General features: G+C 41.3%; 1 protein-coding gene across 2 annotated transcripts in view; it reads left to right on the forward strand.

Annotated features, from left to right (window-relative positions):
- Positions 1-24,292, forward strand: part of SNTG1 (syntrophin gamma 1) — a 188,696-nt gene extending 164,404 nt beyond the window's left edge. The window contains exons 15-17 of one of the 2 annotated variants that reach the window (XM_054985264.1): positions 7,181-7,273; positions 12,653-12,763; positions 23,497-24,292. In XM_054985264.1, coding sequence (XP_054841239.1) covers positions 7,181-7,273; positions 12,653-12,763; positions 23,497-23,670 — 378 coding nt within the window. In that variant the 3' untranslated portion in view covers positions 23,671-24,292. The remainder of the gene's footprint in view (positions 1-7,180; positions 7,274-12,652; positions 12,764-23,496) is intronic. The other variant, XM_054985265.1, reaches the window with a different exon arrangement.
- Positions 24,293-24,600: the final 308 nt, after the last annotated feature.

Consider the following 24,600-nt stretch of genomic DNA (forward strand, 5'->3'; position numbering starts at 1 on the left):
GAGTGGTGGGCTAGGGCTCTAGTCCCTCCCTCCCTCTGGTGCCAGGGCTGCTGCCAGGCCCTGGGGCCAAGCTCAGTGGGCACCTCGGCTGAGGGTTCACAGTGTCATCTCTGTTGCAGCTGTGGAGGAGGCCGAAGAGGTGTTGCCGGTGGCAGAAGAGGAACTCCTTAAAATGTCTGGGGAGGAGGAGGCCGAGGGATCCTTGGAGGAATGGTTGGGGTTCAAGGAAACATCCAGCCCGTCCCCATCCCAAACTACTGGTGGTGCTGTCCCTGCCTGCAGTCCACCCATCACTCCATCTTCCATTGCCAGCTCCATGGCATATCCAGCAGCAACCCTTCATCCTCCCTCCCCTGGAACCATTAGTGGGCCATGGTTCAACTTAAATGTTTGGAGGCACTTTCGGTCCTTTCCTACTGACCCCCGTATGGTGCAGTGCTTTGTGTGTGAGGGCCTGGTGCGCAGGGGCAATGACCCGAAGCACCTGTCATCGACAGCCCTGCTTCGGCACCTAAAGAGGCACCACCCGAGCCTGTGGTCTCCACCAGGGAAGAGCCACCCCAATGGACACATTCAATCTCTGGGCCTCGTCAGTGGGCTGCGTGGTTGGCCGCTGCATGGCGGGTGCGTCCCTCTCAGTGGAGGACTCTGCAGGGGCCGTGGTGCACGAGTACCTTTCTGAGCCCAGCAAGCCCCCCATGCCAACCCGTTGCAGTATTGGGTGAGGAAATCTGACTGATGGCCAGACCTGTCCATCGTGGCAAGAAACATCCTGCCCTGCCCTCCCACTAGCGTGCAGAGCGAGCGGGTGTTCTCCCACCTGGGAGACCTCCTCTGTCCCTGCTGCGCACATCTGCACCCAGACCTGGACATGTTAATGTTCATCAAGGTGAACTTCAACCTACTGGGGCATCCTCCCGTGGACCTGGACCTACCCAGGCTCTGAGCCACCCTGGGGTTATAGGCAGCCCAGCTCGTCCACAGCAGGCTCAAATCTCCCTCAGTTCTCAGGGCTGCTTCCATGGCCGGTGACCCTTTGCCCTCCTCTCTCAGACAACTGTCCGTTCCCTCTTCACACCACTCCCTCTCTGGATCTGCTCAGATGCCTCCCAGCCTCTCCTGTTTTTCCCATCCCACCCTTTCCATGAAGGCAGGAAGTTGGGTGCTGTCTGCTGCCGCCGCTTTGGACCCCAAGGGGCAGCTCAGAAGCTTTTGCTGAGTTTGACAGGTTTGAGCTGCACGGTGCACCCCTATCCATGTGTACCTGCTGTTCTCTCTGTGCATGGGGGGAATGGGACCCACGACCAGTCACGTGTCCTTTCCGTGAAGGCAGGAAGGTGGTTGAGGTCTGCCGCTGCTGCTTTTGGGCACAAGGGGCAGCTCAGGAGCTGTTGCTGGTGTTAGTATGGCACCACACAATACCCCCCTTTCCATGGGCACCTGCTGCCCCCTGTGAGCAGGGGGGAATGGGTCCCTCACCCTCACACCCTTTCCGTGAAGGCTGGATGGTGGGTGCTGTATGATGCTTTGGCTTTGGGCCACGAGGGACAGATCAACTACTGTTGCAAATAAGATTGTACGTCATGGTGACCCCTGCCAACAGCAGCAGCTGTCCCCTCTGGGCAGGGGTGAATGGGTAATGCTGCTATGACCAGTCATGTCCTTTCCGCGAAGGCAGGAAGGTGTGGTGCTGCGAGCTGATGCCGCTTTCTGGCACGAGGAGCAGCTCTGCTGCTGTTGCTGGTGTTAGCATGGCACCACACGGTACCCCCCCTTTCCATGGGCATCTGCTGCCCCATCTGAGCAGGGGGAAATGGGTCCCTTGTCCTCACACCCTTTCCCTGAAGGCCGGACGCTGGGTGCTGTATGATGCTTCGGCTTTGGGCCACAAGGGACAGATCAACTACTGTTGCACATAAGATTGTATGTCACGGTGGCCCCTGCCAGCAGCAGCGGCGGTCCCCTCTGGGCAGGGGTAAATGGGTAATGCCGCCACGACCAGTCACGTCCTTTCCGTGAAGGCAGGAAGGTGAGTGATGCTGGAAACAACCTCCACTGTGACACGGGCAGTGGACAAGCCTCTGCCACAGCAGTCTGCGCACTCCTTCAGGGTGGATGTGGGATCCCTCTGTCCCGGTCCTGCTGTGCAATGCAGCCAGGAAGCCTTGGGCTCGGCCCTCCTCTCCCACACAAGTACACGGTCCCTCTTCTCACCTCTTCCTCTACGGAACACTCAGTCCCCTCCCAACAACCTCTCCGGTCCTGTCCTATTCCATCCTTTCCGCAAAGGCAAGAAGGTGGTTGATACTGGCTGCTGCTGCAGAGTTCCTCAGTGCGATCCTCGGAGGAGGCCTCACAGCTGTTAGGATCTTCCAACTTCACAGACCCTCTTTCGACCTGTCCCTCTCTGGAGCCCTCCGACCCCTCCAAATGACATCTCCTCTCCCTCCCGTCCTTCCATGGGGGTGCCGCTGGTGAGCAGCCAGACCCCCCCACCCCCTAAAGGGGAGGTGGCTCATTGCTGTCTCCCCGTGGCCACCAGCCCCGGTGGCCACCGTCATTACCCTTCTTCCAGCCTGCGCCAGGAATACCAGCACCCTCCACTTTGGACTGGTGGTTGCAGGGGGATCTTCCCACTTACCCCCACATGACAGGTCTTCTCCCTCCCATCCTTTCTGGCAAGGCAGGAAGGTGGGTACTGTTGGCTGCCGCCACAGAGTAGCTCAGTGATATCTTCGGAGGAGGCCTCGCGGCTGTTGGTGAATCTTTCCACTTCCCCTCCAAATGACATCTCCTCTCCCTCCCGTCCTTTCCGGCAAGGCAGGAAGGTGGGTGCTGTCAGCTGCTGCCGCACTGTTCCTCAGTGGGACCCTCGGGTGAGGACCCTCGCTTGCTGGGGGATCAGGTCCCTGTCCGAATGACATGTCCTCTCCCACCCACGCTGGGAATACTAGCACGCTCCTCTTTGGCCTAGCGGGCGGGCACATGGGGGGTGCCGCAAATGAGCGGCCAGACCCCCCGCCCCCTAAAGGGGAGGTGGCTTGTTGCTGCCTCCCCATGGCTGCCAGGCCCGGCGGCCGCCATCAACACCCACCTTCTGTACACTGGGCCAACGTCAACCAGTGGCTCTAATTGTGTGAAGTGGGAGTTTCCTGGGGGCCTTGGATTGGAGAGGCCTTAACTCCAAGATCCCTTTTGCAATCTTGTCCAAACTTGGGTGATGGCTGTAGGAGAGGCTGCAAAAGACTCCCCGGGAATATGGGCTCTGTAAGTGCCACGGGGGCCATTCTGTGCCCCACGAACCGCCAAATGCAAACTGGTTCGGTAATGGGAAATGTTCGTTGCAGTTCACGATCTTGGGATTGTTGTCGGCACCGAACCGCGAACCGCTGGTTCATTAAATTTTTTTGGTTCACGCCCATGTCTAGTTGTGAGTAGAAAAAATCTGGGCAAAGTGGAAAAAGTATAAATTTTGTTTCTCAGCAAACAAACTGAAATGCCATTATTTATTTTTAATTGATAGGCACATCTCTGCAGGGTATGAATGCATTAGTGACTGAGTTATTTCTCTCTTACAGTTTCTATTTAAATACTGATTGTTTATAAAAATTCTGCGAAGTATTTCTCAGATGCATCTTGCTGAAGAAGAGACTTGGCATACTTTGGGCAGGGAACTTTGACATGGGGGCAGGGATCTTCCCATCTGTGCCTTTTTCCAGCTTGAAACAGAATTGGGGATAATAAGTGTCCCTTTTTGGCTGCTTCATGTGCTATATTGTATGCACATGGAATATCCAATAGAGGGGAAATAAGTTCCTCCCAGCACTGTTTCTGATTGGGAAAAGACATGGAGGGAAAGGCAAGAGACCCTTCTCCTCCTACATTGTAGGTCCCAGCTCTATCAAAATCTCCTGTGTTTTTAAACAAACAGTCCCCACTGCTTCTGTGTGGTTAAAGTTAGACAGAGTTGAGTCTGGGCACCCTGGACTTGACTCTTTAAAAAAGGTAACATCTAGTTTGACTGTTTGATCTTCAGCTGTCTTACATAGTTCAAAAGATTTTTGTCTCTTATTTTAATCTAAAAAGATAAAACCTTCACATACATCTCTCCTTGTGAAAAGGATGGCCTTTTCACGTACTCCAGTGTCTCATATTTTAATGATAACATTTGACAGGAAAATATACAATTTGAGATGAGCCATTTATGTTTTCTATTATGAACCAGAAACCACCATTCCAGCAAGGAGCAATTTGATAGTGAAATGTGTCACTAATTGAATCCCAGTGTTGCACTGTCATTTTAACAACATGGAACAAAATGTCACATGGAGGTGGGGATAAAAATTAAAAAAGAGGAAGTTTTTTTAGAATGACAAACACTGAATAGAAATTAGGTTTTTTAAGTAACTGCTTTAGTAACTGTTTGCTAAAATGGAGGTTGGATAATTTACCAATCTAAATTTTGCAATTTTTGTGCTCAATACATTTCTTGATAATTTATTTGAAAAAAGTAGAAAAAAATAATACGTTCAGCTAAAGTCTAAAAATCAATCTAAAATGCATTTCCACAAAGAATTGCTAGGTGAACCCCCAAAATAGACCCAATCAGGACAATCATAGAAAGTTAAAGGCTTTCTGTTTTCTGAATCTTAATTATCAGTAAATGCATGAAAATATTATACTTCATGGTTTCATTCTTTGCCTTATGTTGATCTGTAAATAAAAAAGCAGTATGCAGAATTTGTATACAAAAGGAGTTCCATTTATTATACATTTCCACAAAATTCCAGTTCATGGAAGGCAACAGAACTGCATGGGGATGTACACTTTCCAGCTCTTTTTTCCCCACTGAAGCTGCTTACGTCCCCAAACAGCTGCACACCCCAAGCTCTTATGAATTCAAGTAAAGAAAACAGTTACAGTAATACCATCCTACATCTCAAGTGGCTTTCTTACCCATTGCTTTCACTCTTATCTTTAACAAGATGCTCGATGTGTGATGGCGGAACATAGGTTCCTTTACTGAGACTGAAATGTTGCTTATGTTTACTTGGTGCTTTATCTTACAGCCATTAGTGGAAGTCAGCTTCAGGAAAGGAGCCAGCTATGCAAAAGCAGTAGTTTAGTCAAAATTAGCAGCATTCCAAATTGTTCTCTGTGTTTAATGCTGTTCTTTTCTAAAATTAAATTTCAATAATTTATATATGAAAAGCTATAATAGCTATTATAATAATAAAGCACTATTTAAACAATATAAAATATATACTAATTACAAAATATAATTTAACTGCCAATCCCTTTAACATGGATATGAGCACTGACTGAATTATCAGTGTACTCTAGAATGGTACAGCAAGAAAGATTTCAGTCTTCACATTACAGTAGGTATCTTTCCCCCCTCATAAACACAATGTGGTTTAAAACCCTCAGTGTATCTTAAGGAGCAAGGCTACCATTGTTTGAATCTCCCAAACTTGGAATGTGAACCTCAGCAGCCAGTGAGGCGCAATCCATAGAGTGCTGGATTAGGATCTGTGAGACTCAGTTCAAATCCCCATTCACCATGAAACTCACTCGGTGACATTGGTCCAGTCACTTTCTCTCATCCTAATCTGTCTCACAGTTTTGTTGTGAAGATAAAATGGTAGAGTAGAGAACACCATAATTCTTCCCTGAGCTCCTTGAAGGATGGACAAGATAAATATGTGCTAAATAAATATTGTGCATATTAAAAATAAAGGCACCAATTACTCTAATTTTAATCCAGGCCTGAGAATAACATCTTTCCCACTTTATTATCTTTGGTATGCTGCTGCTGCTCCTCCTTCAGAGATAATTCCATGTAAGAAAGGAGGGAAGAAGCTGTGGTAGGACTGGCTACTGCAGGAAGAGAAGTTAATAAATAGTCTTCTCCTGCTTTTCCACCTTGGTGCTCAGAATGCTGCTACGTTCTGTAAGAAGTGAAGGACTTTTCCTGGCCGCAGGTTACAAAGGGAGCTTACTACAGAGAGAGCGAGAAAGACATTCTGCTCTGTCTGATGCTGTCCCTTATGATGTGTAGCCTGAGAGTCACTCTAAATGTTACTTCCTTCACAAGATCTCTACAGAGCCAATCCAGGCTTGCACAGACACACAACAGCTTTGAGAAATGGCTTGCATGAAAAAGCCCCATTTTTTCCCCATGCAAAAAGAATGTGTGTGAGCAGGACAGTTTTCCATTTCATCTGCTCCACAGGGAGATAGTTTGTGCATGTGAGGAAGCAGAAATGGGAAAACTGTTCCCCCCTCACTGTTTTTGCATGGGTGGGGGGAAGCTTGGGAGAAAGGCAGGAGTTCTCCTTCCCCCAACAGCAGCTTTCCTAGCCCGTCTGGGCTCTCCTTCTTTATGCAAGCCATTCCTCAAAGCTGCTGTGTATCTGCATGAGCCCAGGTTGGCTTTGTGGAGAACTCGTGAAGGAAGTAATGTTTAGAATGACTTGATATTCTCAAGCAACTTCCTTCCTTCTGTCCTTTCTTCTTCATCTCCCTTCCTTGCACACACTCTCTCTCCATCTTGCCACCATGGCAAGGGCTTGCTCCATGTATCCATAAGCATCCTAGCTTAAATAGATAGACTAGATACTATCTCTTCTCTATCCTGTCCTGAGTGGAGTTCCTAAATAAAAGGACACTATTTTCTTTACTAAAGTAAGTAGATTCTGTGTGTGTTTCTTGCCACATCAACGCACACACACACACACACCAATGCTTACCTGTGCTTAATGAACTACTCTGCTTAACTTTATTTACTTACTTATTCTGCATTGCTTACATATTCAAGATGCAAGGGAGACCATGCTATTGCTGCAGAACAAATAGCCCCAGAGGGCCAGCTGAAGCCAGAAGGATATGGGAGAAGGATTCAAAGCCCTCTCATTCTCTGGTCCCGGTCTGAATCAGGGTCCCTGAAAGCTACTATTTACTGTTACAGCTCCTACAGAATATCTGTTCTTGGGTCTGTAAAAGTCTCATCTAATTTATCATTTAAACAGAGTCAGGAATGTTTACTGCGCGTAATTCATTTGACTATACAGGCTTGTTGAACGTTAGTCCATCCCCACTATGCAACTATATTTTTTTAGTTGTATGTGCTTAACTGAAGTATTACTTAATATATTGTGTTTTTTCCAATTGTTTCTAGTGCAAAACATATGCCTGTGTGCTGGAGAGTCATCTTATGGGGCTTACTATTGACTTTGGTACGGGCTTTGTATGCTTCGATGCTGCAACAAAGGTAAGGCTACAAGAAGTGACCTCTGTATGGTACTTTACCACTTCATACTCACTCACAATTACTTCAAATTTGGTGACAGCTTATATCTACAGGTTAATGGCACAGCCATGGGAACACACATGTCACACAATATGCTAACATATTCATGGCAGACTTGGAGCAATGCTTCCTCAGCTCCCATCCACTGAAACCACTCCTGTACTTAAGATTCTTGAATTACATCTTCATCATTTGGAACCATGGGAAGGAAGCCCTTGAGAGATTTCATCAGGACTTCAACAACTTTCATGCTACTATCAACCTGAGCCTGGACCTTTCTACACAACAGGTACACTTCCTGAACACCACTGTACAACTACATAATGGACAGATAAATACCACCTTATACCGGAAACTCACTAACTGATACTCATATCTACATGCCTCCAGCTACCACCCTAAATATACCACTCAGTCAATTGTCTACAGTCAAGCCTTATATTACAATTGTATCTGCTCCAATGCTCTTGATCAGGACTCCTATTTAAGAGATTTACAACAAGCATTTTTGGGACTACAGTACCCACCAAATGAAGTGAGGAAACAAATGGAAAGGGCCAGGCTAGTACCCAGAAATAGCCTGCTCCAGGACAAACCTAAAGGAACTAACAACAGAACACCACTGGTTGTCAACTACAGTTCCCAGCTCAAACCCATCCAATGTATCATCAGTGATCTACAACCCATCCTGGAAAATGATGCCTCTCTTTCACAAGCCCTGGGTGGAAGACCTCTCCTTGCCTACAGACAGCCTCCCAACCTTAAACGACTTCTCACTTACAACCATGAATCGGCTAGCAGAGTCACCAACACAGGTACCAGACCCTGCAACAGACCCAGATGCCAGCTCTGCCCTCATATCTACCCAGGAAATACAATTACAACTACACTATCTCTAGCTCTTACAGCTGCTCATCCTCCAACGTGATATATGCCCTCATGTGCCAACAATGTCCATCTGCTCTGTACATTGGACAAACCAGCCAACCTCTGTGCAAAAGAATAAATGGACACAAATCTGCCATTAAAAATGCCAACATCCAGAAACCAGTGGGAGAACACTTAAATCTATCAGGACATTCCATCAAGGACTTAAAGGTCAGTGTAGTTCAACAGAAACCTTTCAAAAACAGAATTCAACAGGAAACTGCTGAATTGGAATTCATATGTAAATTTGACTCAGTCAGGCTTGGATTGAATAGAGACTATGAATGGTTATCTCATTATCAGAAGTAACTGATTTCATTATCAGAAGTAAACTGATCCCATTATCAGAATCAACTGATTGCATCTACTCCGCCCTCCCCTCTCCACCTATATATCTGACCAGCTTCTTCTTACCCTCCACGCATCTGAAGAAGAGAACTGTGATTCTCGAAAGCTTATGCTACAGTAAAGTCGGTTAGTCTTAAAGGTGCTACTGGACTCTTTTCTATTTTTGCTACTACAGACTAACACGGCTAACTCCTCTGGATCTGTATGGTACAGATACTCTGGTTCCAGGTATTACATTTTTTACTCAAAAATTAAATACTCTTTTGAAGTCAATTACTCTAGCTTCTCTTCCTTTATCAAATACTCACTATGAAGTTTTTTTAAAAAATACCTGAGCTAGAGGACATTTATTTTCTACACCCCTTGCCTTTCTTCCTCCAACTTTTCTTTGCTTTTATATTCTCCCTCAGCATTATGGGCAGACTAGTCCTGAGGATGTGAAGCTATACACAAACTTACAGCTTCAAACTTATAATTATAGGGACAAACTTCTACACAGAGACATATACTTGCCAACCTCCAGGTGGTGGCTGAAGATCTTCCAGAATTACACAACACATGTCCACAGGTGACATAGATCAGTTCCTCTGGAGAAATTGACTGCATTGAAGGGTGGGCTCTATGGAATTATACCCCCTCCCGCAAGCTCTCTTGCTTCCCCAAACTCTACCTTCCCCAGGTGCCACCCCCAAATCTCCAGGAATTTATTAACCAGAACCGGAAACCCTACACAGACAAGAGCACAAAATGAAACTATTAAAATATATTATCAACGTTTTTACTATATTAGACAGTGACCCTGATCTGGATAAGAAGCAGTAAAGCAAGAAGCATCTATACATCATTCTCCCAAAATTAACAGCCCTGCCATCAATTGGCAACCTGCTAAACATATCAAAGAAATTCCTAGACCAGCTGCTTCTACGTTCTCCCCAGCAAACAGGTTCCTAGTTGCACATTGCTTTCACTAGATCAGGGTGATTGTTTTATAATCTAGTTAAAGAAAATCCACACTCCACATTGGTCAAATGTCATATCAGTAATTCTGCAGTGTGAGTAACCAGTAATTCAAGCACAAATTATTCTTTCCTTTTCGTTGTTCTGCTTTTTTCTCTAAGAAATCTTGTGTTGTAGTTCCTGTAATAGAATCCATCATTCTGATCAGAAACTGCTTTAACAGACATAATGAACATAGTTATAGTTTCATACTTGTATTTCCTTAACAGAAGAAACCTAACCCAAATGTCTTAATCAAAATATTCCACTACTACCAGCACTATCTGTGTAATAGAAATATCAACTCCCTAGCAGAGACAAGCCGTTAGGTTCAGCCTCAGTCCTTGTAATGTTTTCTCCAGCCTTATAGAATTCTACTTTACTCACTCACCTGGAGCAAATAATTTGTTTTGACAGGCCCATGACATACCATCAGCTCTTACATTATCATGATTACTGCAAGCCTGATCTATACTCAAGTCACTGTGTACCTTTCCATTGATTTTGTTCAAAAACATGCCTCAGGTATTCCTGGAGAACACTGCAGATAATTTTCCCAAAGTATTTACCTGACCTTAAGAATAAATTTGGCTTGTAAAGACTTACACACCACCGTCTGTTTTCTATGGGCATTCAAGATCTTGTATAAGATTTTTCTTAAAGACCCAAGTCAAATTTCCTTGAGTTTCCATTTTCATATCAAAATCTGCATTGATAATGAAGAACAGCCTTTAATCAATCAGTTAAGCAAATGGCGTGAAAGCTGAAAGTATTTCACTGTGTGTTTTTTTTTTTAATCCAAGTATTCTACTCAAAACTGAGAGCCATGCAAGATTTTGGAGAAATGTTCCATCTCTCAGTTAACCCAGGGGGCAAAGAAAGTGTGCAGAAACTGAGCCTCTGTGTCCAAGTTAGGGGAAGATCTCCTGTTGATTAGCTCATGGACTACTGAGTTCCCAGAACCATTCAAAGACAGCCTTTGTGTGGTTTGCAGTGAACTAAAAGCTAGCTGTGGCAAATCTGTAGAGTTGTTTGTTTTTTAACTCGTAAATCTTCACATCAAGGCTCCTGTGCCTGTGCATGCTGCACTGGCAGACCACACGCATGCCCATGAAGGGACAATTGTGCTTGTCAAGCTGTCTGCAGTGCTGTTTGGTAATGATATAGGAGCTAGGTTAGAACAAGAAAATTGGCAATGAAGCAGCAGAGCTGCTAGTTGGACACTGGTCATTGCAGCTGGTGGTTATGTTCTAGGATCAACACTACTATCTGATAGTGTGAATAAAATCATTCCTGGCCTCTTCCCCTGTTGGATGGCTGCCTGCATAAAGTCCGAAGAAACACAAGAAATAACATTGTGCAGTAACAGGAAAGAGCAAGTAGGCTCCAAAGGTCTGCACATGGTGCTCTTATTGAGTCACCTCCCTCTTTATGGTGGGCACCCCATGCTGAGGGACATAGTGTAACTACTGATCATCCTTGAAGGGAGCTATACTGTCTGCTGGGTCTGCTTCATGAGGTACTGATCTTGCAAGGTAACAATATCATAGGTGATTGGACAGCAGTAGCACAGGTTAGATTAGAGTGGCTGATGGTCTCCCCAAATATGTTTGTTTCCTATGTCCCCAGCTGTAGGAAAGTGGGTTATACTGACATAGTATCATACTGACGGTACAATGATGTACTGCCTGCATATCTTCCAGCCTTGCCACATTCATCACCGTATTGGGCCTTCAGCTCCATGGCTTCAAAGGCACTATTCAAGAAGCATTCACAATGTGGAACTAAGATGGCCCAATACAATGGGCATGAAAAATGCCTACTTTGTCTGAGCAAGGACCATGACACCTTGCAGTGTACGGTATGCAGACAATTTATGTCTAAAGAACACCATGAAAGAGCATTGAGGCTTAAAGTGGCTCTACGGAAGTCAGTCTTGAAGGGCTCTACCAACTCTAATCAAAACACTGCAGATACTGGACCACAACAGCCTGAACAGTAAGCAGCAACGTATCTAACATCACCCCCGAGCTGAAGACCTGGGTTTTCAAAGGGAATGCAGCCTTATCGAAAGAAGGCATAAAACCCATCCCCAATTCAGACATATTTCTGACAAAGTGTGCCTTAGTCTTAATTGGGTTGAGTTTCAGCTTCTTTGCCCCTATCCAGTCCATTACTGATTCCAGGCACTGGTTCATGGTTTATACTGCTTTCCTGAAGCCCAGTTTTACATCTGGAAAAACTTTGTAAGCTGCCTCAAACAGAAATCTGAAGAGAAGCATAAAAATATCCTAAATAAAGATATAAACTTAGACAAGACCTTTTGTTGATGACTACAACTTTTGTGCCAAGATTGATAAAAGTTGTTTAACAACATTTATTTGGTATTGAGGTTTTATAAGATTTCTTAAGTTTTGGGGAGGATAATTTATTTAAAGAAGTGAGGGTCTATTGCCCATAGAAATGTGTTAATTGTCCCTTCTTTGAAGGCAAAATACTTGATTATTTAATGTGATTCTGTGTACATGTGGTCCAAGAATCAATATTGGTGCTGGAAGTGCAATTTACGACATATGTGTGCAGTAAGCAGCAAGAAAGCTCTGGATCATAGACATAGAGTTTTATAGAAATGGGTGGAAGAATAAAGCAACAAATAACTTTCCAGAGTTTCCCCCTGTAACTTCATCTGCCCATCTTGCCAACAGAATCAATATGAGAACTATCCGAAGATTTAACCTTAATTATGAAATTATGAAAATTAGTGGTGTTTAGGACATTAATCTGGCTAACCAGAGTTCTGATATAATATGAACTGTAACGTTTTTTTCCTTTTCTTGAATTAACCAGGATCAAGTAAAGCGAAAGAGTTTCAAAGAACTTTTCACAGGTGAAATCTCTGAACCAGATACTCTCAAAGTATAATAGAGCTCTATGATCAAAGAGACTTCAGATTGGAAAACAGTTTTAATTTCGTTGGGTTGGTAGTTTATAAAGATACATATGAAGGACATTTCCGTCTCTTTCTGTTTTGTTTGTTGATGTGTTTCTATGTATTTTTGTTTCCCATAGGCTGTATTATGGAGATACAAGTTTTCCCAGCTTAAAGGTTCTTCTGATGATGGCAAGAGCAAGATCAAATTTTTGTTCCAAAATCCAGATACTAAGCAAATTGAAGCAAAGGTAAACAAAATGCAAATCAAAACCTTATAAGATGTCTGTTGCCAGAAGTAACAAACTCTGTTGGGGAGAATGGAGGAAGAAGAGAAGGTTTATATTTGGACGAATGTTTTGATTTTATATATATATATATATATGGTGATTCAGTGCAGCTCCTTTTTTTTTAGTCAGCAACAAACACTAAGCAGAGATGCATGAATGCCTGAAGAGTGAAGAATTTAGTTTAAGAAATATTTGGAAAAGAAATGCGATGTTAAAGGACAATTGTGGTCTTTGGAGGGATTTTAAATTTTATTAAGTAAGATTTTAACGAAGGGAATATATATAAGATCTCTACCATGGGTAACATAATATAATTGTATTATAGTGAAATAATAATCTCTATGAATAAACGGGGGGTTCGAGTGTTGTTGGAAGTCAATAGAGAAAAGGGGGAGGGGAGGGGTGGGGTTATATATTTAGAAAGGTTTAATTTGGATAAGTTGTATGTATTAGCCAACTATTTTATATCACCTCATCCAATAAAATCTATTTTTAAAAAAAGAGTGAAGAATTTAGCTTTGAACAAACTTTTATTCCAGCATAAGAATCTGAAGAATGCTGTAGACCACAAAATTTTGTGCTAGAATAGAATTTTGATAATCTTTAAAGTTCCATAGGACTCCTGCAACTCCCTCTGATTATTTTTTTCATTAAATGTAGACTTTGACATTGAATAGCATTCATGTAATCTACATTAGAGGAAATAACGACCCACTTATAAAGAAAAAAAGGCCCAAACAAGGCCTGTGGCTCTATCCCTGGTGGGTGGCACAGGAAAAAGAGCCGCCTTATTGGTGCACCATTCCTGCAGCTCTAGGAATGCTAACTCAATTCTTTAATTAACTGTTAGAGAACTAAGAAGTCACTAGAGGTCCCTGTTTGGGACTTTGCAAAGTCAAATATGAAACTTGGGAATTTCGCATCAAATGTCTTTGACAGTTGAACTTGCTGTGTTCAAGGATGCTGATCCAACATTAGCCCTGTATGTTTGGTTTTTGCCAAGCTGTGAATGCTTGCTGAATAGGTTTATATCAGGTATTTACAAAATCGAGCATGTGCCAAATCACTACTAATCCAAACAGAATAGCAGCCATTAACATCAATAAGGACTGCTGAGATTAACACCAAACTGCATTTTTTAAAAAAAGCATTTATTTATGTCAATTATATGAAATGTGACTAATTTAACTGTTAATTGTGACTGTTTATGGCTTCACTGAAGGCCATAAGACACCATTTCCCCGCATTTTCCCCTGCTGTTACTGGAGAACTTTGTTAAAAATTGTCAGGTTTATGGATTACAGGCTATGGCAGATAGATCCCTGTACCCTCACAGCAAGCACTCCATGGTCTTGGGTGAAAAGGCTTTATTCAAGGAATCAAATCATGTTCATAGATATGTCCACAGGTTGATCAGAAGGTTGACAGGAATAACAAGATCTGTAAAAGTTATAGTTCTTATAGGTCCCAAGTACATATCCCCCTCTCCCAACAGGAAAACATAACTTTTGGCACGAAGTTCTGAAAACTCCCTAAATAGTTTACGTGCTTCGTCTAGACAAAGGAGAGAGGCAACAGATTAAGAATGAAACACAGTATTCTTCTTTCCCCTGAGAACTAGCCAGTTTGCAAGGTCAGAGACACTGATCTTCAAAGCACAGGAGATAAGACACTCTGGATACAGCAGGCCTATGAATACAAGGCAAGTTATGGCATCAGCAACATGATATCAAGGCACAGCACAGAACAATGGTTCAGCACAAAACACTGGTTCACAGCAACACTTCAGCTGAAAATAATGGCATGGAGGGGTGACAGACATGACACTATTGTGTACTTGCTATTGTGAACGTGTGTACTAATATTCTAATGAACCTTTGCCATGATTTCTGAATTCCCAGCTTTCAATATTTAAAAAGTTAGTCTCTAACCATTTGTCTTGCAAGAAAAGGGCTGGAGATATAGAATAAATGAAAGCTGGGAATTCAGAAACCACAGCAACAGAATGGTACCATTTTTTAAAGTCTTCAAAAAGCCTTGCAGTGGCACAGCAGGGAAAATGGTGACTGTGTTTGCAGGAAAAGTCAATTGCATGGTATTGCACTGTTGGGAAGGAATATACCCTACCCAAAAGCCACAAATGGGTCAGTGAATAGTACAGCCAATCATTAAAAAAAACTCTCTGTTTGCAACTGATGGGCAGGACAGGAACCAAACTAAATCTCTGTTTAAAAGTGGGTGCTGTGGCTTCTGCTTCAGATAGCCATGCTACTTCTTTCCTGTTGCCTGTGGCAGCTGTGGCTTATCATCCCTGGCTGGTAGCATGGGAGAAGCTGGCTGGACCCACTGGAGTTAGCCAGTGAGTAGCTGCATCTGCTGGAGGTGGCAGGAAGCAAACAACATAACCAGGAAAAGCAGGAGGTGCAGCACAACAGTATTAGGTGATGATACACCTATGACGGAGGACTTTGCAGTCAGGCAACTGGCATAGCCCTGCAGGGCCGAGGCAACAGTAGCAACCAAGGCTGAGGCAACAGTAGCAACCAAACTCCCCATGGATGTAGGGGACATGGGGATGGGAACCTCAGAGAAGGGCAGCCCTCCGGGGTACTGGGGCCTACTGGTAATTTTTCCAGTGACTTTCATGGCAAAGCCACCTCTACATTCCATGCTGGATCTACACAGGCTATCTCCCATTAGTAACTACCAAAATTAAAATATTTGATACTGAAGTAAATTCTATTAAACAATTAATGTTGCCCAGGTTATTATTTCTTTCCACTAAAGTATTAAGTTGATATCGTCTATAAAATTTGGAGTTGACATTTTTATGATCTTGTTCCCAAATTCATTACAAAGCAAACTAGTTTCATGGTCTCTATTTTAGACCTTTTAAACTGAAATAATTCTTTATGGAATATGTGGACAGTGACAAAAATTAACACATTTAATTTCTTTTATTATAGTATGGCCATGTGATGTTCATGCAACAAAGGAAGTCTGCCTTTTTAAAATGGCTACCCATGTTTAGATATTATCAATAACTAAGAATATTTTCAGGATTTATAGACCAAAACCAGGAGGTGATGCAGCAACTAATCTGTCAGAATAGTAAAGGGAGGGCTAATATATTATTTAATAGACAATTCTGGAGGTTTTAGTTTTCTTTAAGGAGATCTACAAAGACCTTTGGATGTGTCAGTGAATTTTAGTGATATGCAGGGCTTTTTTTCAGGGGGAATGCAGTGAAACAGAGTTCCAGCACCTCTTGAAAATACTTGGCAATAGTGCTTGAAAATAATATTATTTCAAAGAATCTGATGTGTTTCTTCCTCATTTAGTTCCGCCACCTTTTTTCCTAGAAAAAAAACCTTTTGATCTGTATATGTTACAAGCATATAAGTTTACTTTACTCTGTTGCTACTTTTTACTTTTATTGGGAAATAGGCTTTGAGGGGGAGGGAAGCTTCAATCATTTTTTTAGTTTAGTAGTCAAACAAATAGCTCTGAAGCTGCACTTCCTGGTTGACCAAGAATGTATGAGATCAATGTCTGAGTCAATACGGATTTTTAACAAGCATGCAACATTCTGCTCCCTCCCCTTTATTTCCATGGCACTGTATAGTTACTCAGTTGCAATTTAAACATTCTCCCCACACAGCCTGTTTTGTGTTTAGCAGCTTTTCTGTATTCTGAAGAATGTAGTTATCTACAGGTACCACGATTGATGTTAATCCAAGAAAGCCACTTGCTGCCTGAAGATGTAAAATAACACCTATTCATCAAAGTCAATTTTGGTTTTTTATCCCCCTAAAGCAATCACCTCTAGAATTTATATTTCAAAGCAGCAATAGAAAGACCTCTAGTGACATTGATACTTAATATTTTTATAAAGTTGCCAGCACTTTCAAAAGTGTTCTTGTACGACTTGACAAAATGCAAAATAGCATGCTCTCTGATGGACAGCATTGGCAACCTAAATTTAGGTTCAGTTTTAGAATACGTGTTTCTCCTCAGCCAACTGAAAAACAAAACAAAACAAAAGTTTGCATTTTTCCACTTTGGTTTCAAATGTATTGCTTAATTATGAATGTACACTTTATACTTATAAATATTTTGGAGGTTTCTAACTTGTAATCTGGGGTCATAATTAATCTTGGTTTTTATTTTATTATTGACAGTTACAAACTTTTGGTATGATACTGTGTCTTGAGACACAAGAAGGGGGCTGCACAAAATGCCCCTCATGTCCATAAATCCATACCAGGCTTGTTTGGAGTAGTGGTTGATATGATGAAATCATATTTCATCCATGTATCTGGGTAAAAATTTACTGCTTTGCAAGGTGAATGCTGGATTTGCAATCTGTGACCACACAAAGGCTAACATAAAAACTATCTTGTTGGGTAGCCAAAAGTTGAAGAACCAGATTTCTTTTGTCTTCTAAATTCCAAATTTCGCCCTGCAAATGTTCAGGATGGTGATTCGTATGTGAATAGAATGAGCCCAGAAAACAAAAGACTGGCTCAATAAGCCCTGAAACATTGAGGACTGTGAGTGTAGCTTCAGTCTATGTCCCCCTCCATATACACATGCATACACGTTGGTATTTTGCCAGTAGGCAACAGGAGTAGCCTCATCGGCTTTTTGAGGAACCTCTTTTAAAAAAAAAAAAAGACATAGAGATGTGGAGATGGAATTATAAAACCTCTGCAGGTGTATTGAATTTATGACAGATTGAACCTGCTTCCAAAAGTCATGGGATCAACGTATAAGTGGATCACCTACATACAAGAAGTAAATGCCACAAAATGCTTGATTTGGACTTCCAAGTTATTTCAGCAGGTCTTTATGGAAGGAAACAACATTGATGCATACAATGAACATCCTTTTATATTCAATATGTACAATTAAATTGTGAAAATAAGCAAAAGTAGCAGGAAAGCTACATAACTGCAAAATGACCTCTGCACCATTCATTTGGAAGTAGTTCATTGTCAAAATTTACCTAGACAAATTGTTCCACCCCCTTGATCATTCTAAGTTGAAATACTGTATTATTAATCAAAAAGGAGGCTGGCAAGCCAATTGGTTCAGTAATTCCTCAGGAATTTCATGTGTATTGGTTGGATCTAGTACAAAGATTCTGCTTGTGTTAGAGCTCTTATAACAAGGGGAAATGCAAGAAACAGTTCATGGGAGGGGCTTATGCTAGGTCACACTTATTGTATCCCCATTTGTGTTTCCACTTGTACATGTGTTGACTGTAACATAAGAATTACTCAAGACACATAGAAAGAACAATCAAGTAAAGAATGTACATGGGTTGTATATAAGTTCAATGTAACTTATAAAAAGAGCTAGTGTAAGGCAGCTTCATATGTTCATCGTGTGAATCTCTAAGAGAGATATCAACTCCACAAGTGAATATAGATGACATATCTCTCCACAAGGAGTACAGTGGCTGTAATTTTGAGCTGAGGCTATTTCATGTGTCACATCTAGTGCAAGTCTGTTCCTCCAAAATACATTTGAGAGTATGTTAGGTATATGCAAACAAGCCAAGGCATTCTACATTTTCTGTTATAACCGATTTTAATCAGACTGCTTTGTACACATGTTTATGCTGGGCTAGAGATTTGTGTTGACATTCAGCCAATTACAGAATATTTTTTCTGCTAGTGGCTGTAACATGAGCCTAGGTATGTCATAAACTGTCTAGTAATCTTTAAAAATCTTTCTCTGTTGGAAGATCATTTAAAACAGGAAAAACTAGAATCTTGACAGAGGATGATTTTAAATCCATCTTGTGTACACTTGTCCCATTAATCAGATGTGTATAAGGTTAAAATTTGAATAAAATTACTCTAGAATTTGTATTTACTATTAAAGATTTAACATAAGACTTGCTAAAGAAATAATATGTGAATTACAGGGCAATAATTTTATCACAAATATACAAATCATTGTGCTGCATGGTCAATTTGCTCAACACACCTTGTGATTGATTTCTTGAATAAATTCTTTTCTGCATCAATTCATAACAGGAAACAGAAAACAATTTATTCAAGAAACCATTCATAGTGAGTATGGAGCAAAGTGACTATTGCATGGAGATTTTCTGTACAATATAATTTTTATCTCCCATATGGAAAAATAACTAAGAAAACATATTATGCTTCATTCTTGTAAGGCCAGATTACCAAGGATATAAATTATGACAATAATTGGAGGCTAGCAAGCCTTCTTGAAAATGTCCAAAGCCTTCTTGAAAATTTACATTTTTGATGGGTGCTGTGCCTTAGATAATTCTAAGGCACCAGTAGATAATTCTAGGCACCCCGACAAGGAAGTCAGCAACATATGGTACAGACTGAGGAGATTTTCACATAGTGAGGGGCTTATGTGACTTCCTCATTGCTATTGCAGCTGCTGATAAAGCTCAACAGCAAAAGGGCTTCTGCAAGGCAGGTTTCCATGCCCCAGTCCCAAGCAAACAGCCAATCCCCTTCTCTTGGGCTACAAGGGCTTTTTTATTTTTATTATTTATTTATTTATTTTATCATATTTATATTCCACCCTCCCCGCAAGCAGGCTCAGGGCGGATAACAGCATTAAAACATTTAAAACATTTCATTAAACATTATGATAAAACATTAAAAGCATTATATAAAGATGTTAAAAATAGCAGCACTCTTTTTTTTTTTTAGTGGCGATTACAGAAAGTGCAGCAGTGCAATTGAAACATGGCAGCAGCTTCAGAACAGTGGTGGGCAGCTCTCATGGGGAGGGGAGTAGATGTTTTAAAAACAGATGTTTTAAAAACAGTGGCACTAGAATATTGTTATATTGGTGTAGCTTTGTACCAATATGTGTATTAGGTTCTCTAAATTCCCAGTTTTCATTTTTTTAAAAAAAGTTAGTCTTTAGCCCTTTCCGTTGCAGAGATATGCATTTCTCCTTACATCTCTGCCGTGGAAGGGGTGAGAGACATCATCTTTTAAAAATGAAAGCTGTGAATTCAGAGAAACTGGTACACATATTGGTATAATGTTCTATCAATATAACAATAATCTAGTGCCAATAGTTTTTTTTAAAAAATAGACGGTCCCCTGGAGGCAGGAAGAATAAATGATTGCCATAGATAGAGGGGTTATTATGGGAAATGGCTGCCACCTAGGCAGCATAATCAGAATTTTCCTGCCCACTCAGCAGCCCTCCAGTGTTTTCTATAATCTTTCTTAAACCAGGTTTGAGAAAGATTGGAGAAAGCTGTGGAAACCTTGGGAAGTACAAAAATACTGTATGCTTAAGGAAGAGAAAAAACTGCTTCCTGGAAGCATTGAACTTGAGGCAGATAAGATAACCCATGTGAAAAGGACCTGAATCATGAAAGAGTTATGTTACAAAGGAATCCATTAGTGCCGAAGGAGATAGGTTCTTATCAGTAGTATGGCAGAACTTTTAAAATTTGGTATTGTTTTCTATAACTTTTGAAAATTGAAAATTAAAGCATCTGTTAAGGTTTCATCTTGTATTTGTATATTTTCAAACTGCATTCAGAAAATGTCCCACTGAGCACTAAATTTAAATTCACACTTTTCACAGCTTCTGTATTTAGTAAATAGTGTTGCCATTTTGTTCTCAGGTTCACAAAATCTGTAACAACCAGAATTGGTGACAACATGGGGGAGGGAGGAATCTCTGTAAAATCTCAATTCCCTGTAGTGAAGCCTATGTGAGCTTTCCATTACCTTTACTTACCTACTAAATGAGACTCTGTACCACACCGGTTTTTTCCTTTGTTCATTCAAATCACTGGAATGGTGAATGAACATAATGGAAGGGAGAAAGATTCATACAACTATGGCACAAGAGAGCTTTTCCTTCCTTCTAAATTACAGTGAAAAATTGAACTATAATATTACCGTTTAGAACTGCTGAACAATAGCAACTCTGAATATGATGAGTGAGTTCCCAGTTGTCACCAACCTGATGTCCCCTGGACCATGTTCCCAGTGGTGGGCATCAAAGCAAACATGCCCTGAGGGACAAGAAACGCTTGCACTCCAGAATAGTAGACTACCATCAATTTCCTCTTACTAACTTAATGCTGAGAGACACTGTCACAGTGTCACAGTGTCACAGTGACACTGAGAGATCTCTGTCTTTTGGTGCTACACCTCTGAAGATGCCAGCCACAGCTGCTGGCAAAACGTCAGGAACTACAATGCCAAGACCACGGCAATACAGCCCGGAAAACCCACAACAACCATCGTTCTCCGGCCGTAAAAGCCTTCGACAATACAACACCACATATTATTAAAGAGTAATATATTTATTAAGAATTGTGCACCAAGATTACATAGATATAAAGTGTGCAAGACAAGATAATAAAACAATTAAGACTATGTAACTAAGAATCCTAACATGCTTGGCAGGATCCTCTGCCCACTAAACAAGGGTCAGCAAACTATCCAATTTATGGTCAAAGAGAAACTCCATATTTATCCCCACATTGGCCACCAACATTGGCAGACTCTAGGAACCAATCAGGGCCCTGTTAAGACATAGGGTTGTCAGGTCCCCTTACCTTCCTGGTGGGAGGGGGAGGACCCAGCACTCGCCAGTAGATCATCCTCATGCATGCACTCCTGGCACAACACGATGACATCACTTCTGGGAGCGATGTCATTGTGTAGGCCCTGGTAGTGCTCCAAATCGGCCCGGCACACAGTATGGGAGGATTCCTCAGGGGTGCACAATGGTGTCACTCCTGGGAGTGATGTCACACCACATTGGGAGCACACCCTATGAGACCCGTTCCGCGCCTTTTCTCCCTGCTGGCCAGGTGAGTGAGGGGGGGGGTGAGGCTGGGAGCTGAGAATTCCCTGCCCCCATCAGAAAACTGGCAGCCCTACTAAGATGTGAGCATGACTCTATGCAGCTGAGCTATGCACAGGGCAATTATCCCCAACCTGGGCTCTGATTACTTAATGAGATGGAATGCAAGTGACAAACCTCTGTCTCAGCCTTGGTACTTCTATGAGCTCACTTGCACTTGCAAACATGTCCAGAAGTTTCTGGGAACTGCTTTTCAATTTCTCCAAGTTTCACAGAATTCTCTTTTGAACCAAACCAGGCAGGTTTACCTTAGCATATATTTGTCCAAGAAGCAGGCCTTGTTTTTGATAACAGTTCAGATTATACTTCAGCCATGAATAATTCATTGGTCTTAGGAAAACGCAGAGTTCTTAGCTTATGTCCCTCATCTGCAATGTGGACAGATTAAAAATAGTGTCAATCCATGCAAGGCTGTTGTAAAGATTATTGAAATAGTATCTAATGTCCGTCAAAATATTCTGTATTAATTATGCTTCTGATGGTTGTAATAATGATATGTATCCTGTTGCTGAACTCAGCAAAAGTTTCAAACCTTCCTCCAAATTATTTGGATTCCCCTACCAGAGGAAGGGTCACTCAAGTTGGAGTAAGGCTCCTTAAACTAGTGGAAGGCTTCAAACTTTGCTGAGTGGGGTGGAAGGATACATGCCAGTAGTGTAACAGTAGGATTTGAGTCCAGTGACACCTTAGAGACCAACACTACAGTAGTAGAACAGCAGTAGTAGTGTTATGCCTAGTGACAAAGATTAGATGAAAACTATTGAATAGTATATATTAAGTAAGATGAATGATGAACATTCATTATAAATGAACTGAGAACAGTAGGTTTCAGAAAAAATCTGACAAACCCAAAAAAATGATTTCTCTAGAACAAGATTTAAGAGCAGTGATCTAGCAAATGTTTACTATGGTGTGGATCAAAGAGAAGCTTGGGTTCAAATCCTTGTTCAGCTATGAAGCTTCTTTATTTACACTGGCCAACCATACATATGCAGAGTGAGCCACTGTGAAGATAAAATTAGATAATCCCCTACATGAGCCACTCTGACCTCTCTAAAGGAAGTATACAAATGTGGTAAATAATAAAATAAATAAACTCAGGATGGAGTAATGCCAAATGGAGGATTTTTCCCAAGGGAATTAATCAAATCACCCTAACACTGAATATAATATTAGGAGTATGTAATAAGCCTGACAGTCATTGCTATTTTTTAATATGTGACTTCAAAATATCATAATTTGTAGAAAATTATTATGAGCCTGGAACAGTCTAAATTGTCTAAATTACAGCTCATAGATACTTGGTAACTTTTCATGACATTTTAATCCTAAAGATGAGACCCTGAAATGTGATTTAAGAACTCTTGAGCTAGCATTTTGTCTTGGCATGTGGTCTAGAGAAATTTCAAACCAATGAATGTAGCCTGCTTTGTTTCTTGCCTCTCTCCCTTTAGCAATTTTTCTTCCATTCCATGAGTTAATTTTGTAACAATGCATGTTAAAAAGAAATTTAACTTCTAATATAAAATTGATACTGTTCCACCAGAAATGTACTATGTTATTCAAAGCACTGTTTTATTGGTCTTTTTTATTGCAAACCAATGGTTTGGTGTTCTTCAGTGAAAAAACGAGAGAAGTGATTAAGTGAAAAAATAATATGTGATATAATGTTATATAATTACTCAAGATCCTTCTGATTTGTCTCTACAGTGTGGTGTTGGAAAATGAGTTGTGATGAAAAATGAATAGATTTTTTTCCTAACATTTAATTTCCTTGCTTTCACTTTCAGGAGCTGGAATTTTCCAATCTGTTTGCAGTGCTGCATTGTATCCATTCATTCTTTGCTGCCAAAGTGGCATGTTTGGACCCACTTTATGTTGGCAGTCAAGCCACAGCATCTGCTGCTGCTACTGCTGCTGTTGCTACATCTTCTGGCACTAACAAACTGAAGTATACAACTTGATATCTCCCATTTCTGCACTTGCCACTTTCCAGGAATATATAACACCATGTACAAATATTCAGCAGACTAGTCCTTTGAAAACCAAGCGTGAGATCCATCTCAACTAATTGGAAGTTTTCAGCAGTATGTGGTCCTAATTGGGCAAGGAGCTAATACACAATCCAATAGGAAATACCTGAAGTGGACAAAAATATTTCCAGTATAATATGATTGTGCTTTGAATGACATTGGAAACAAAAGGAACAAATACAAATGACCCAACACTGCACTTAAGTATTTAGTACAATTTTCAAGTCTCCATTCTAGTATACAGAGAACTGTCTTTTTCTTGTTTCACAATGTTTTTCTATGACAGCATAGTGAGCTCTGGATCGGAACTAATGTCCTCTTGTTAGGCCATAAGTGACATCATTGCAAGCAAAGGCGCAATAAAGAAGCGAAGTGGAAAGATGCTACTATGTTAACTTGGCAAAGAAAGCACCTTAAGTACTGTTGCAAATTCCTATCTGTGCCCTTTTTTACATCAGTCTTTATTTTCCTTCTTTCCCATTATTGTAATAGTAATTATAAAAGTATAGCCATATATTAGTATAACAGTTTTTCTAAGGACATATAAGCATAATTAAGCCATCTGCTATCAAAGCTTGTAATATTTAAGCCACTATAATATTTTAGCCTGGTTCTCACAAACATCAGAACAAATGGTAAACTTGAGAGTGGACTGAGTTCCGCTTAAGATGGCAGTTGGGCCCCACGAAGTATCATGATTCTTCATGCAAAAGAATTGCCTTGCACTTAGAAAATGAGATGTTGTGGAGAACAGTTATAGCATAGCTTTCTCCTTGATATGTTAGTTTTCTGTGTATATGAATCTGTGTGTATGTGACAAATTACCATTGTGTGAGCTCCAACCTGCAAACTCAAGTGGTA

Source organism: Eublepharis macularius, chromosome 7 (genome assembly GCF_028583425.1).
Source record: "Eublepharis macularius isolate TG4126 chromosome 7, MPM_Emac_v1.0, whole genome shotgun sequence".
In the NCBI taxonomy this organism is placed as follows: domain Eukaryota; kingdom Metazoa; phylum Chordata; class Lepidosauria; order Squamata; family Eublepharidae; genus Eublepharis; species Eublepharis macularius.